Source organism: Arachis hypogaea, chromosome 12 (assembly GCF_003086295.3).
Source record: "Arachis hypogaea cultivar Tifrunner chromosome 12, arahy.Tifrunner.gnm2.J5K5, whole genome shotgun sequence".
Lineage (NCBI taxonomy): Eukaryota > Viridiplantae > Streptophyta > Magnoliopsida > Fabales > Fabaceae > Arachis > Arachis hypogaea.
Genome location: NC_092047.1, coordinates 60413606 through 60427296, shown reverse-complemented (window position 1 = coordinate 60427296; position 13691 = coordinate 60413606). Strand labels below are relative to the sequence as shown.

Below are 13691 nucleotides of genomic sequence, written 5' to 3'. Positions count from 1 at the left end.
CCAAAGAAAGCATCAACACTTGGGATGATTTGGTGAACAAATTCCTAGCTAAGTTCTACCCACCTCAGAGGATCATAAGATTGAAGATAGAAGTGCAAACATTCACTTAAATAGATAGAGAATCACTGTTTGAGGCATGGGAGAGATACAAAGCTCTGATTAGGAAATGTCCACCTGAAATGTTTAGTGAATGGGACAGACTTCAGAATTTCTATAAGGGGTTGACTCTAAAAGCTCAAGAGTCCCTAGATTACTCTGTAGGAGGTTCATTACAACTAATGAAGACAGCTGAAGAAGCCCAGAATCTCATAGACACTGTGACCAACAATCAATACTTTTATGCTCATCAAAGGCAACGCCAACCAGCTCCAAAGAAAGGTGTATTAGAATGTGAAGGAGTGGATACTATCTTGGCACAGAACAAGTTGATACACCAACAAATCTAACAGAAAATGAAGATGATGGAAAAGAGAATTGATGGACTTCAAGTGGCTGTAGTAAACACAGCAAGCCAACCTTCAAATGGATGGAGCCAAAGTGAAGAAGCTCTTGAGAAATGCAACTATGAGCAGCAACCAGAACAAGTCCAATACATGCATAACACCTCAAGCTCTTCTCAAAATGACTTCCATGGGGATACTTACAATCCATCATGGAATAATCATCCCAATTTGAGGTGGGGTGATAATCAGAATTCATGGCAAAGGAACCACAATTCAAACAACTCCCGCAACACACACAACCAAAATCACTCATCCAATAACACTAACCAATTCAAAAACCCACAAAATATATATCACCAACCCCACAACAACTTATAGAACCACCAAAATAACTTCTCCACATCCACATTCTACCCACAAAATATACCTGCAACTAATTCAAATAATTTCCAGCAACAACCATCTCAGTTCACACAACCATCACCAAATCCAGACTCTCAGAGAATCTCTAATCTAGAGATATTGATGGAGAAGCTAATCAAAAATCAAGAGATGGCAAGACAAGATCAAGAAGCTGCAAGGAAAGTTCAAGCCTTGATATTAGAAAACCAAGAGGCCACCATGAGAAATCTTGAGAGACAAGTAGTGCAATTGGCCAGACAAGCTGAAAGACCAAACAATGCTTTTCCAAGTGATACCATTCCAAATCCCAAAGAAGAGTGCCAAGCAATTCAACTCAGAAGTGGAAAGACATTGAATAATGGCAAGGGTGACAGTGAAGTAGCAATTGAGGAGAAAGACCAAGAGAAGCTCAAGAAGAAGGAGGAAGAGTCACAAGCTCCAAGGAAGGGAAAACAAGTCATGGAAGAGCATCCACAAGAACAGAGAAAGGAGGTGAAGCCATATATTCCACCTCTGCCATACCCTCAAAGGTTGCAAAGAGAGCTCAAGGACCAGCAATTTCTCAAGTTTTTGGAGGTTTTTAAGAAGCTAGAAATCAACCTACTACTTGCTGAAGCTTCAGAGAAAATGCCGTTATATGCTAAGTTCCTCAAAGAACTCATTAACAAGAAGAGAAGCTGGAATGAGAAGGAGATTGTGGTCTTAACCCAAGAGTGCAGTGCAGTAATTCAAAAAGGTCTCCCACCAAAACTCAAAGACCCTGGGAGCTTCATCATATCATGCACCATAGGCAATATGACCTTGGAAAAAGCTCTTTGTGACTTAGGTGCCAGCATCAATTTGATGCCTCTCTCACTGATAAAAAAGCTTGCAATAGAGGAAGTCAAACCCACCAGAATGTCACTTCAAATGGCGGATAGATCACTCAAAATACCCAATGGGGTTGTGGAGAACTTATTGGTGAAGGTTGGAGAGTTCATCTTCCCGGCCGATTTTGTCATTTTGGATATGGAAGAAGAGGGACACAACTCAATTATCTTGAGTAGACCCTTCTTAGCCACAACAAGAGCTATAATTGATGTGAAGAAAGGTGAAATGATCCTCAGGGTGGACAATGAGCAAATGATCATCAATGCCTTTAAAGTAATGCAACATCCACCTAAAAAAGAAAAGCACATGAGAGTGAAAATGATAGAAGAATTGGAGGAAGAGCTACTTGAAGCCAACGGTCAGGAGGAACAAGAAGAGGAAATAGAAATAGAACAAGATGTCTCAGAAGAACAAGTAACTGAAGTCTCTTCTGAAGACAAGACAGAGGAGGTGTCAAAGCAAGAGTTGAAGCCCCTCCCTCCCCATCTCAAATATGCATATCTTGGTGAGGGAGATAGTCTTCCAGTAATCATCAATTCCTCTTTAAGCATGGAAGATGAAACAAAGCTGATTGAAGTATTGAAAAATCATAAGACAACTTTAGGGTGGACAATTGATGGCATCAAGGGCATAAGCCCTGCAATTTGTATGCACAAGATCTTGCTAGAAGAAGACTCAAAACCAGTGGTACAACCCCAAAGAAGGTTTAACCCAACTATGAAGGAAGTGGTCAAAAAAGAAGTGATGAAGCTGTGGAATGCTAGAATCATATACCAAATTTCTGACAGCTCTTGGGTGAGCCCAGTTCAAGTGGTGCCAAAAAAAGGTGGCATGACTGTCATTTTTAATGAGAAGAATGAACTCATTCCCAAAAGGACAGTGACAGGGTGGAGAATGTGCATTGACTATAGAGGATTGAATGATGCCTGACGAACAGGTTTCTGTTTAGTAAAGAATTTTTATAAAAATAATCGCATTGTAAGTATAGTTTCTAAACCAATAGAGAATCCTTTCGTACAAAAGTTTGGTTGTCACAAGTAATAAAACCCAATAAAATTTATAACCGAAGTATTTAAACCTCGGGTCGTCTCTCAAGGAATTACAGGAAAGTATGATTTATTATTGGTTATGGAAAAAGTATATTTTATTTTGGATTTTTAAAATAAGGAACAAGTAATTTAAATGACAAGAAAAATAAATTAATAATTAGAAAATCTCTTGGCAAGGTATGAGAACTGAAAATCCTATCCTAGTTATCCTTATCAGGTGTGATGAGAATTGGATTTTACTCCCACTTAGTTAACTCTTACTAAATAAAGGTAAGTCAAGTGGATTAATTAACTTGATTCCTCAGTCCTAGTCAACTCCTATGGAAAGACTAGATTTAGAGAGATCCAAATCAATCAGCAATCCTAATTTTCAATCAACTATTGAGTCTGATAACTCAAGCGTTACCAATTACTTAACCAAAGCCAAAGGGAGAAAATAAATCTAAATTAAATTGAAAGTATCATAAATAGAATAAAACAATCATAAATATGAAATACCTCAAATTGCATTAAATAGAATATTCAAATCTTAACATGAAAAGTTCATAAGCCAATTGGGCAACATAAGTCAAATACAAATAAAAATATTAGAGTAAATAAAAGTAGAAGAGAAATATAAATTAAAGGAACATTAAACCTGGAATTGGAGAAAATGAAGGAATCCTAATCCTAAATCCTAAGAGAGAGGAGAGAGCCTCTCTCTCTCTAAAACTACATCTAAAACCTAAAATTATGTATATGAATGTTGTATTATGTTCTATGAATGAATGGATTGATTTCTCCACTTTATAGCCTCTAATCTGTGTTTTCTGGGCCGAGAACTGGGTCGAAAACAGCCCAGAAATCATTGTTTGCGAATTTTGCCACGCTGGTTTTTTGTCACTGCGATGCGTCCGCGTGGAGCACGCGTTCGCGTCGCCTAAATGTATGACCACTATAGCAAATTATATATCATTTCGAAGCCCCGGATGTTAGCTTTCCAACGCAATTGGAACCGCATCATTTGGATCTTTGTAGCTCAAGTTATGACCATTTGAGTGCGAAGAGGTCAGGCTGGATAGCTTAGCAATTTCTTCAACTTCTTGTATTCCTTCCACTTTTGCATGCTTCCTTTCCATCCTCTGAGCCATTCCTGCCCTGTAATTTCTGAAATCACTTAACACACATATCAAGGCATCGAATGGTAATAAAGGATAATTAAAATTGACAGTTTAAAGGCCTAGGAACCATGTTTTCACATATATCACAGAATAAAGAAGGGATTGTAAAACCATGCAAATTATATGAATAAGTGGGCAAGGACTCGATAAAAACCACTCAATTGAGCACAAGATAAATCATAAAATAGTGGTTTATCAACCTCCCCACACTTAAACATTAGCATGTCCTCATGCTAAGCTCAAGAGAAGCTATAAAGGAATGAATGGGAATGGTAAATGTATGAAATGCAACCTATCTATATGAATGCAACTAAATGCAAAATGTTTCTACCTACTTGGTTAAAAGTAAATAAGCTCTTTAAGACAAATATAAATCAGATTCTACTAATTCAAATCATACAGTAAAGATAAGTAAACTTGTAAGAAGATAGCTCATGAAAGCAGGGAACATAGAATCAAGCATTGAACCCTCACTGGAAGTGTATATGCACTCTAATCACTCAAGTGTATAGGGTAATTCAGTCTACTCTTCTCTAATCATGCTTTCTAAACTTTGTTCTTCATTTAACTAATCAGCAAAAATTTAATGTACTAATGCAAACATCATGAGGTCTTTTCAGGGTTGTAATGGGGCTAAGGTAAGGGTGAGGATATATGTATGACCAAGTGAGCTATAATATGAATCTTTAATTAACCTAAGCTCTTCACCTATACACACACTCTATGTACTTCTAAAATCATGCTTAGCTACCCAAAATTCCCATTTTTTTGCATATCATACTCATGTATCAACTTTTCATTAATTTTATCACATATGCATTGATCTTTTCCTTAACTTAACTTAGCATTGGGGTAATTTTGTCGCCTTATTTATTTACTTATTTTTTGAATTTTTTTTTGGATTTTTTTTAATTACCTATGACGCGGATGCATCAGCGACGCTTACGCGTCGCGTGCATTTTTTTTTAAATAGAAAAATAAACATAACTTATCAATGCACATGGATTTTTAATTTTTCTAGTCTCACATGAGTAGGTACCCAAATTTCCAATATTTTATCAAAGTAAAAACATAACACATTCCCTTATTAACCCATGTTCCCACAGTTTCCCTACACTTAGTTGATACACAATCTCTATCTTAAGCTAACCAAAGATTCAATTGGGGTGATTACTTGTTTTTCCGCTTAAGGCTAGTGATGTGGTAAAATATAGAACAAATGGGGATTAAAAAGGCTCAAAGTGGCTAACAAAGGTAAATAGAAGGGTAGGCTATTTGGGATAAGTGAGCAAAAACAAATGATGGCCTCAATCATATGCAAGCATGTAAATACACTAAATAATGGACATATAGACTGAAACAAAGCAAAGATTGCAATCATAGAAAAGAAAACACACAAGAATAAAAATTTATGGCTAAATAATGTAACCATGTAATTAAGCTCAAATTCTCACAGGTTGTGTGTTCTTAGCTATAACCCATGTTCCAAATACAACTTCTAACAAGTTTAACAAAAATTTTCAATTTAAATTAGTGAAATACTATAAAAGAAAAAGGTCTTGCAGAGAAACTCATCACTCTTATTAACAAAGACATACATGCAAACAAACATGCAAATGCAAACAAGCAACCAGAAAAATAAATGATTGGTGTTGAAAAGAAGGTAACTAACCCACAGAAGTCGGTATCGACCTCCCCACACTTAAAGATTGCACCATCCTCGGTGTATGCTAAGATGTGCAAGTAGACGGATTGCTTCAACTGATGCTTTTCTCCAAAGATTGTGCAGATAGAACTTGTTTGTTGCCCCATTTAGAAGCTTTCCCTTTCCCTTCTTTGGTGGCCAGACTGAAAGAAGAGGAAAAAGAAGAAAAAGTAACCCAGAAATAAAGATAAGAAAATAAATAAAGTCTAGGTGGGTCAATGCCAAATAATGAGGGTCTCAATTACATGGTAGCTACAACATGCAAGTGAGAAAATAATAGAAGCACATGGCATACCAGTGGTTCAAAAGTTTCAACAATGGGGGAGAAAGTGTGGGTAATACAAGATAGTGTAAGTTCATGTCAATGCAAGATAATATAAGTATCATGAAGGAGTAGCATTGACTTATGAAGAATAATACCCAGTCAGAGTAAAACAAGTCATGAAGCACCAGAATAATTCAAGAAAAGATGTAATAGTTGCATAGGAAAATTTTACAACAATAGAAAAATAATAAATTTAGAAAAAAAAATATGCACAAAATTAAAATGCAATGAATGAAAGTATGCAAATAAATTAAGTAAAAATAGAATGAAAGGAAAGAAAGATGAGAAGTTAAAGAGATGAAGAAAAAAGAAAGTAAGAAAGGAAGAAGAAAGAATAAGAAAACATAGAAGAAAGAAGAAAGAATGATAATAGAAATATAAGTAGGATTGAAGAAGAAAAGATAGGAATTTTGGCACTGATCTGGATGAGCTGTGCGGCGCAGGCGACGCAGAAGCGTGGGGCACGCGATCGCGTGACCTAATTTGTGCTATTGGTGCGAGTGCAGCCTCGTGTTCGCGCAACTCTCTGTTTCATACTCTCATTGCCAAAATTTTTGGATGACGCGTGCCCGTGGGCGACGCGATCATGTGAATGGCCATATTTTGAAGACTGACGCGGATGCGTGGGGCACACGTTCGCGTCCTAGGGCTTGTGCTTCCAACATCATTCCAGCCCTACTCCACCATAACTTTCTGCCATACACCTATTCACGTCGATTTTGCAGGGCCACGTGTTCGCGTGGGTGACGCGGACGCGTGGGAGGCTCTTTTTCAGAATGACGCAGACACGTCATTGACGCGGTCGCGTGGGCATGGTTGTGCCTAAGGCACGCCTCCAGCCACGCTTTCGCGTGACTTTCAGTTCAATTCTCTTTTCTTCAGAACGCACCTATGACGCGGATGCGTCAGCGACACTTACGCGTCGCATGCGTTTTTTTTATGCAGTATGCAGAATGCAGATGACTATGCAGAAATTATGAATGAACACGAATGAAAATAAAATAAAATAAAACTAAGAACAAAAAGGACAGAATATACCATGGTGGGTTGTCTCCCACCTAGCACTTTTAGTTAAAGTCCTTAAGTTGGACATTTGGTGAGCTCCTTGTCATGGTGGCTTGTGCTTGTAATGATCCTTGAATCCCCACCAATGTTTGTAATTCCAATATCCTCCGGGATCCCAAACTAGTTGCATAAAGCCTTCAAGCAAGTTAAAGCAAGTGACAAGGCCCCAGGAGTGTTGATTTTCAGAATGAATTCCAGGATCCCAAACCTTGCTTTTGCACTTGTCTTCTTGTTGATCACCATGATTCCATCCGGGTGGCAAGCAATCTGAATTCTCACTAAAGTGGCCAAACAACTTCCTAGACCCATTCAGTTGAGCTTTACACCAACCTTTGCATTTAAACTTTGAGCTTTCCACCATATTGAATCTTGCATGACGACTCCTACCACTAACCATCTCCCTCTTACTCTTAAAGCCACAAAGAGCTCTGAGTTGCCCATCTGTCTCAAGCAAAGCATATTCAAGTGGACTAATTAAGTTTAGAAATGAAAGATTTACCCACTTGAATGAAGGAATAGATGGTGATGGCTTTGGGGGAGAAGTCTCCAACAGCATTGGCAAGGTGATTTCCAGCTCCATTCCCTTGAGTTCTTCTTTGACAACTTCCACCTCTTTGCAAGCTTTTTCAATATCAACCTCTTTCTCTTGGTAGCTTTCTTCCAATTCGATCTCTTCTTCATTGTTCACCAAGGGTATGGGAGGTTGTGCTTCTTCTTCTTTAATCTCCATGTCAAGTTCAATGGGAGAGGATTCAATTGTGGATAAGAATTCATCAATGATTGAATCCATCTCTTGATCATCCCCTTCAAAGTCTTCAACTATGATATGCCTTGGAGGTTGTACACCCTCCTCAACATCAATTTCAAGCTTCTTAGAGGGAGGTTTTATGACTGGAGGTTCCCATGGAGGTTTCGCATCTCCTAAGTCTTCGACCACTTCTTTCTCTTCAATGATTACGGCTTCCTCCAATTGTTCCAATACAAAGTCATGCTCCTTACTGTCCATCGGAGTTTATAGTGTCTCCTTCATGCTATGTTCTTCATTAGATTCTCCATATGAATCCATGGGGTTCCTTGAGTGTCCGAACGTCGGGAAGGTAATCGATTGATCGCTTGCTCCAGTTGGTGAAGGGTTGCATGAAATTTTTCCACTGTTTTCTTGAGACGATCCTGTGATTCTTGTTGTGCTCGGCTATCATAAGTAGGACCATAAGGCTCTTGGATTGATGGATATGGATATGGTGCATATGGAGGTGGTGGTTCTTGGGAGTAATTGGGTTGAAATTGGGGTGGTTCTATGTATGGTTCATATGGCTCATAAGGTGGTTGGTATGGTGGATAAGGGTTAGGGTCATATGGAGGCGTTTGGTTGTAGGGGGCTTGTGAGTATGGTGGTTTAAAGGTATGTTGGGGAGGCGGTTCATAAGCATATGGTGGGCCTTGTTGGTAACTACAAGGGGTCCACCATATCTATCATCTTGGTATGCACCTCAGAATGGCTCTTGACCATAGTAATTTGGTGGAGGTGGTTTGTCACGAAAGGGTCCACCATAACTATTGTCTTGGCATGCATTGTAGGATGGTCGTTGTCCATGGTATCTTGGAAGGTGTTGTTGCCGAAAGAGTTGATCAGATCCTCGTGGCTCCTTCCATCTGTGATTGTTTCGACCTTGATGCATGTTCCTGTTATAATTTCCATTCCTTGCAACAACATTAGAACCAAACTTGAAACCAGAAGGGTGAGAATTCATAGTAGCTAATAAAAATTAAAAACAAAAACAAATAAACAAGCAAAGGAAAATAAAATAAATAAAAGAAAGTTTGAAAAAGATTTGATTTTAAGATTAGAAAAGATAAGATAAGTTAGGTAAGAGAAGATAAGTTTTTAAATTAAAAATTTTTGAAATTTAAATTTTTGAATTTAAAAATTAAATTTTGAATTTTAAATTTTGAAATTTGAATTTTGAAAAAGTCAACAATATAAGATAAAGATTTGAAAAAGATTTAAATTTTTGAAAAGGTTTGATTTTTTTTTAAATTTTAAATTTAAATTTTGAACTTTGAATTTTGAATTTTGGAATTTAAAACTAAGATAAGATAAGATAAAAAATTTTAAAATAAAAATATGAATTTTTTTTCGAAAAAATCAATTTAAAAGTAAATATTTACAATAACCAATAATAAGGCACACGTTTGCAATTCCCTGGCAACGGCGCCATTTTTGACGAACGGGTTTCTATTTAGTAAATAATTTTTATAAAAATAATCGCGTTGTAAGTATAGTTTCTAAACCAACAAAGAATCCTTTCGTACAAAAGTTTGGTTGTCACAAGTAACAAAACCCAATAAAATTTATAACCGAAGTATTTAAACCTCGGGTCGTCTCTCAAGGAATTGCAGGGAAGTATTATTTATTATTGGTTATGGAAAAAGTATATTTTATTTTGGGTTTTTAAAATAAGGAACAAGTAATTTAAATGATAAGAAAAATAAATTAATAATTAGAAAATCTCTTGGCAAGGTATGGGAACTGGAAATCCTATCCTAGTTATCCTTATCAGGTGTGATGAGAATTGGATTTTGCTCCCACTTAGTTAACCCTTACTAAATAAAGGTAATTCAAGTGGATTAATTAACTTGATTCCTCAGTCCTAGTCAACTCCTATGGAAAGACTAGATTTAGAGAGATCCAAATCAATCAGTAATCCCAATTTTCAATCAACTGTTGAGTCTGATAACTCAAGCGTTACCAATTACTTAACCAAAGTCAAAGAAAGAAAATAAATCTAAATTAAAATGAAAGTATCATAAATAGAATAAAACAATCATAAATCTGAAATACCTCAAATTACATTAAATAGCATATTCAAATCTTAACATGAAAAGTTCATAAGCCAATTGGGCAACATAAGTCAAATACAAATAAAAGTATTAGAGTAAATAAAAGTAGAAGAGAAATATAAATTAAACCTAGAATTGGAGAAAACGAAGGAATCCTAATCCTCAAATCTAAGAGAAATCCTAATCCTAAATCCTAAGAGAGAGGAGAGAGCCTCTCTCTCTCTAAAACTACATCTAAAACCTAAAATTATGTATATGAATGTTGTATTATGTTCTATGAATGAATGGATTGATTCTCCCACTTTATAGCTTCTAATTTGTGTTTTCTGAGCCGAAAACTGGGTCAAAAACAGCCCAGAAATCGCTGTTTGCGAATTTTGCCACGCTGGTTTTTCGTCACTGCAACGCGTCTGCGTGGAGCACGCGTTCACGTCACCTAGATGTGCGGCCACTATAGCAAATTATATATCATTTTAAAGCCCCGGATATTAGCTTTCCAACGCAACTAGAACCGCATCATTTGGACCTCTGTAGCTGAAGTTATGACCGTTTGAGTGCGGAGAGGTCAGGCTGGACAGCTTAGCAATTTCTTCAACTTCTTGTATTCCTTCCACTTTTGCATGCTTCCTTTCCATCCTCTGAGCTATTCCTGCCTTGTAATCTCTGAAATCACTTAACACACATATCAAGGCATCGAATGGTAATAAAGGATAATTAAAATTGACAGTTTAAAGGCCTAGGAAACATGTTTTCACATATATCACAAAATAAAGAAGGGATTGTAAAACCATGCAAATTATATGAATAAGTGGGCAAGGACTCGATAAAAACCACTCAATTGAGCACAAGATAAATCATAAAATAGTGGTTTATCAATGCCACAAGGAAGGATCACTTCCCTCTCCCCTTTATTGATCAGATGCTGGAAAGATTGGCTAGCCATGCCTACTATTGCTTCTTGGATGGTTACTCTGGGTACAATCAGATAGTGTTGGATCCCAAAAATCAAGAAAAGGCCTCCTTCACATGTCCATTCGGAGTCTTTGCCTACAGAAGGATGCCTTTTTGTGCTGTGCAATGCCCCTGCTACTTTTCAAAGGTGTATGCTTTCTATATTTTCTGACATGGTAGAAAATTTTTTATAGATTTTCATGGATGATTTTTCTGTCTTTGGCAATTCCTTTGACACTTGCTTGCATCATTTAACTCTTGTTTTGAAAAGATGCCAAGAAACTAATCTAGTCTTAAATTGGGAGAAATGCCATTTTATGGTTCCTGAAGGGATAGTTCTTGGGCATAAGGTTTCAAGCAAAGGTATAAAAGTTGATAAAGCTAAGATAGAGATTATAGAAAAGCTTCCTATACTAGTCAATGTAAAAGTAGTGAGAAGTTTTCTTGGACATGCTGGTTTTTGTAGGAGATTCATTAAAGACTTTTCAAAAATAGCTAAACCACTAAGCAACTTGTTAGTGTTGACAATCCTTTTGTCTTTAATGATAGCTGTAAGCATGCCTTTGAAACTTTAAAAAATAAATTCACTACAGCACCAATCATCACACTCCCAGATTAGGAATTGCCTTTTGAACATATGTATGATGCAAGTGACTTTGCAATTGGTGCTGTATTGGGGAAAAAGAAAGACAAGCTGCATCATGTTATATACTATGCAAGCAAGGTGTTGAATGAGGCACAAAAAAATTATACCACCATAGAAAAAGAACTCTTGGCAATTGTATATGCATTTGATAAATTTAGACAATACTTGGTTGGTTCAAAAGTTGTAGTGTATACTGATCATGCTGCTCTCAAGTATCTCATGTCTAAACAGGATTCCAAGCCAAGGCTTATTAGGTGGGTGCTATTGCTACAAGAATTTGATATTGAAGTGAGGGATAGAAAGGGAAGTGAGAACCAAGTTGCAGACCATCTGTCAAGACTACCACAGGAGACCAACCAAGATGTACATCAACCAGTGAATGAGAAGTTCCCAGATGAATATCTTCTCCAAGTCCAACAAGCACCTTGGTTTGCTGATATTGCAAACTACAAAGTTGGAAGGAAGATTCCTCAAGAGTTTACCAGACAACAATTGAAGAAGCTGCTTAAAGAAGCCAAGAAATTCTTATGGGATGAGCCCTTCTTATTTAATAGGTGTTCAGATGGAATGATAAGAAGGTGTGTTCCTGAGAATGAAATGAGAGACATATTGTGGCACTGTCATGGTTCAGCTTATGGTGGACACTTTGGGCCAGAAAGACTAGCTGCTAAAGTGCTTCAAAGTGGATTCTATTGGCCAACCATATTCAGAGATGCTAGAGAATTTGTGCACCAATGAAATGAATGCCAAAGAGCTGTAGGACTAACAAGGAGGAATGAAATATCTCAAAACTTTATTCTAGAAGTGGAATTGTTTGATCTCTGGGGCATAGACTTTATGGGACCGTTTCTCCCATCATACTCCTTCAAATACATCTTGGTGGCTGTAGAATATGTTTCAAAATGGGTGGAGGCTATAGCAACCACTACATGTGATGCTAATGTGGTGCTGCAGTTTCTCCGAAGAAATATTTTCACTAGGTTTGGAGTACCGAAGGGACTTATTAGTGATGGTGGTAGCCACTTTTGCAACAGACAAATGGAAAAGCTGCTCCACAAATATGGAGTAATTCACAAAGTGGTCCCACCATACCACCCTCAGACTAATGGCCAGGCTGAATTGGCAAATAGGGAGCTAATGAGAATCTTGGAGAAGACAGTTGGGATCACCAGAAAAGACTGGGCAAGAAAATTGGATGATGCTCTATGGACATACAAAACAGCATTCAAAACTCCAATTGGAAAGTCACCCTTTTAGCTAATCTATGGCAAATCCTGTCACCTATCTGTGGAGTGATAGTGAGGAATTTAGTTGATGGTTTAGAATTTCTTTTATAGAAATAAGAACTTCGTTGTAAGCATAGCTCCAAACCAACAAACAATTCTCACATAAAAAATTTGAGTTGTCACAAGTACAAACCCCAATAAGAATTAACCGAAGTAGTTAAACCTCGGGTCGTCTCACAATGTATTGCAATGAATTGATCAATTATTGGCTATGAAGAACAAAAAGGGGGTTTGATTTGTAATTGGCAAGAAAAGTAAATAGCAAGAAAGTAAATAATAAGAATTAATAAAAGAAGGAAAAGAACTCTTGGCTAGACATAGGTAATTAACAAAAGACAAATTCAAATTGCAATTTAATTGGAAATTATAAGTACCCACTAAAAATTACCAATAGAAAACAACTCAATTAACACTATCAATCATAGAAAACATCAATGCACTAATAGAAATCCAAGATCCACAAAGTTCATAATATGGGAAGAAAAAAGGAAATAACAACAAAACACAACTTCAACACAAGATCTAAACAAAATTATAACTAGAGAATTCAAATTAAGTAATTGAAACTAAAATTAACAAAACCCAATTCAGAATTTCAACAAAGGAGGATAAAAAACCAACTAGATATAGAGAGAAGTAGGAGTTTCTCCCTCTAGAAAATAAGAACAAAAAACTAGCTAAAATTATGAGTAAAGTTTTAATGATTGGATCCCCCTTCCTTCATCAATTCCTGGGTCTTTTCCATGCAGAATCAAGTGGGATTTGGGCCTGGAGCCTCCCAGAAATCGCCAGGCATGATTTCTTTAGTGAAGTCACGTGCTGAGCTTCACGTCTGCACGTCGGCCACGCGTGCGCGTCATTTGAGTTCTGCGAGCCACGTGTACGCGTCGAGCATGCGTACGCGTCGGTCTCTGCCGTGCCAATCCACACGTGCGCGGCAGCCATGCG

General features: G+C 37.2%; 1 protein-coding gene across 1 annotated transcript; it reads left to right on the top strand.

Annotated features, from left to right (window-relative positions):
- Positions 1 to 452: 452 nt before the first annotated feature.
- On the top strand, positions 453 to 12195 carry LOC140176734 (uncharacterized). Its single transcript, XM_072208278.1, has 4 exons — positions 453 to 676; positions 1184 to 1581; positions 1672 to 2361; positions 11747 to 12195. The coding sequence occupies exons 1-4, from the start codon at positions 453 to 455 to the stop codon at positions 12193 to 12195; spliced, it is 1761 nt and encodes a 586-aa protein (XP_072064379.1).
- The last annotated feature ends 1496 nt before the right edge of the window (positions 12196 to 13691 follow it).

Excerpts from the sequence above, each read along its gene's own strand:
- LOC140176734 (XM_072208278.1), top strand. The coding sequence starts at position 453 with ATGAAGATGATGGAAAAGAGAATTGATGGACTTCAAGTGGCTGTAGTA. Across the intron at positions 1,582-1,671 it reads CAGTGCAGTAATTCAAAAAG|GTGCCAGCATCAATTTGATG; the intron begins GTCTCCCACCAA and ends TTTGTGACTTAG. Across the intron at positions 2,362-11,746 it reads GGGCATAAGCCCTGCAATTT|TGAGGGATAGAAAGGGAAGT; the intron begins GTATGCACAAGA and ends TTGATATTGAAG.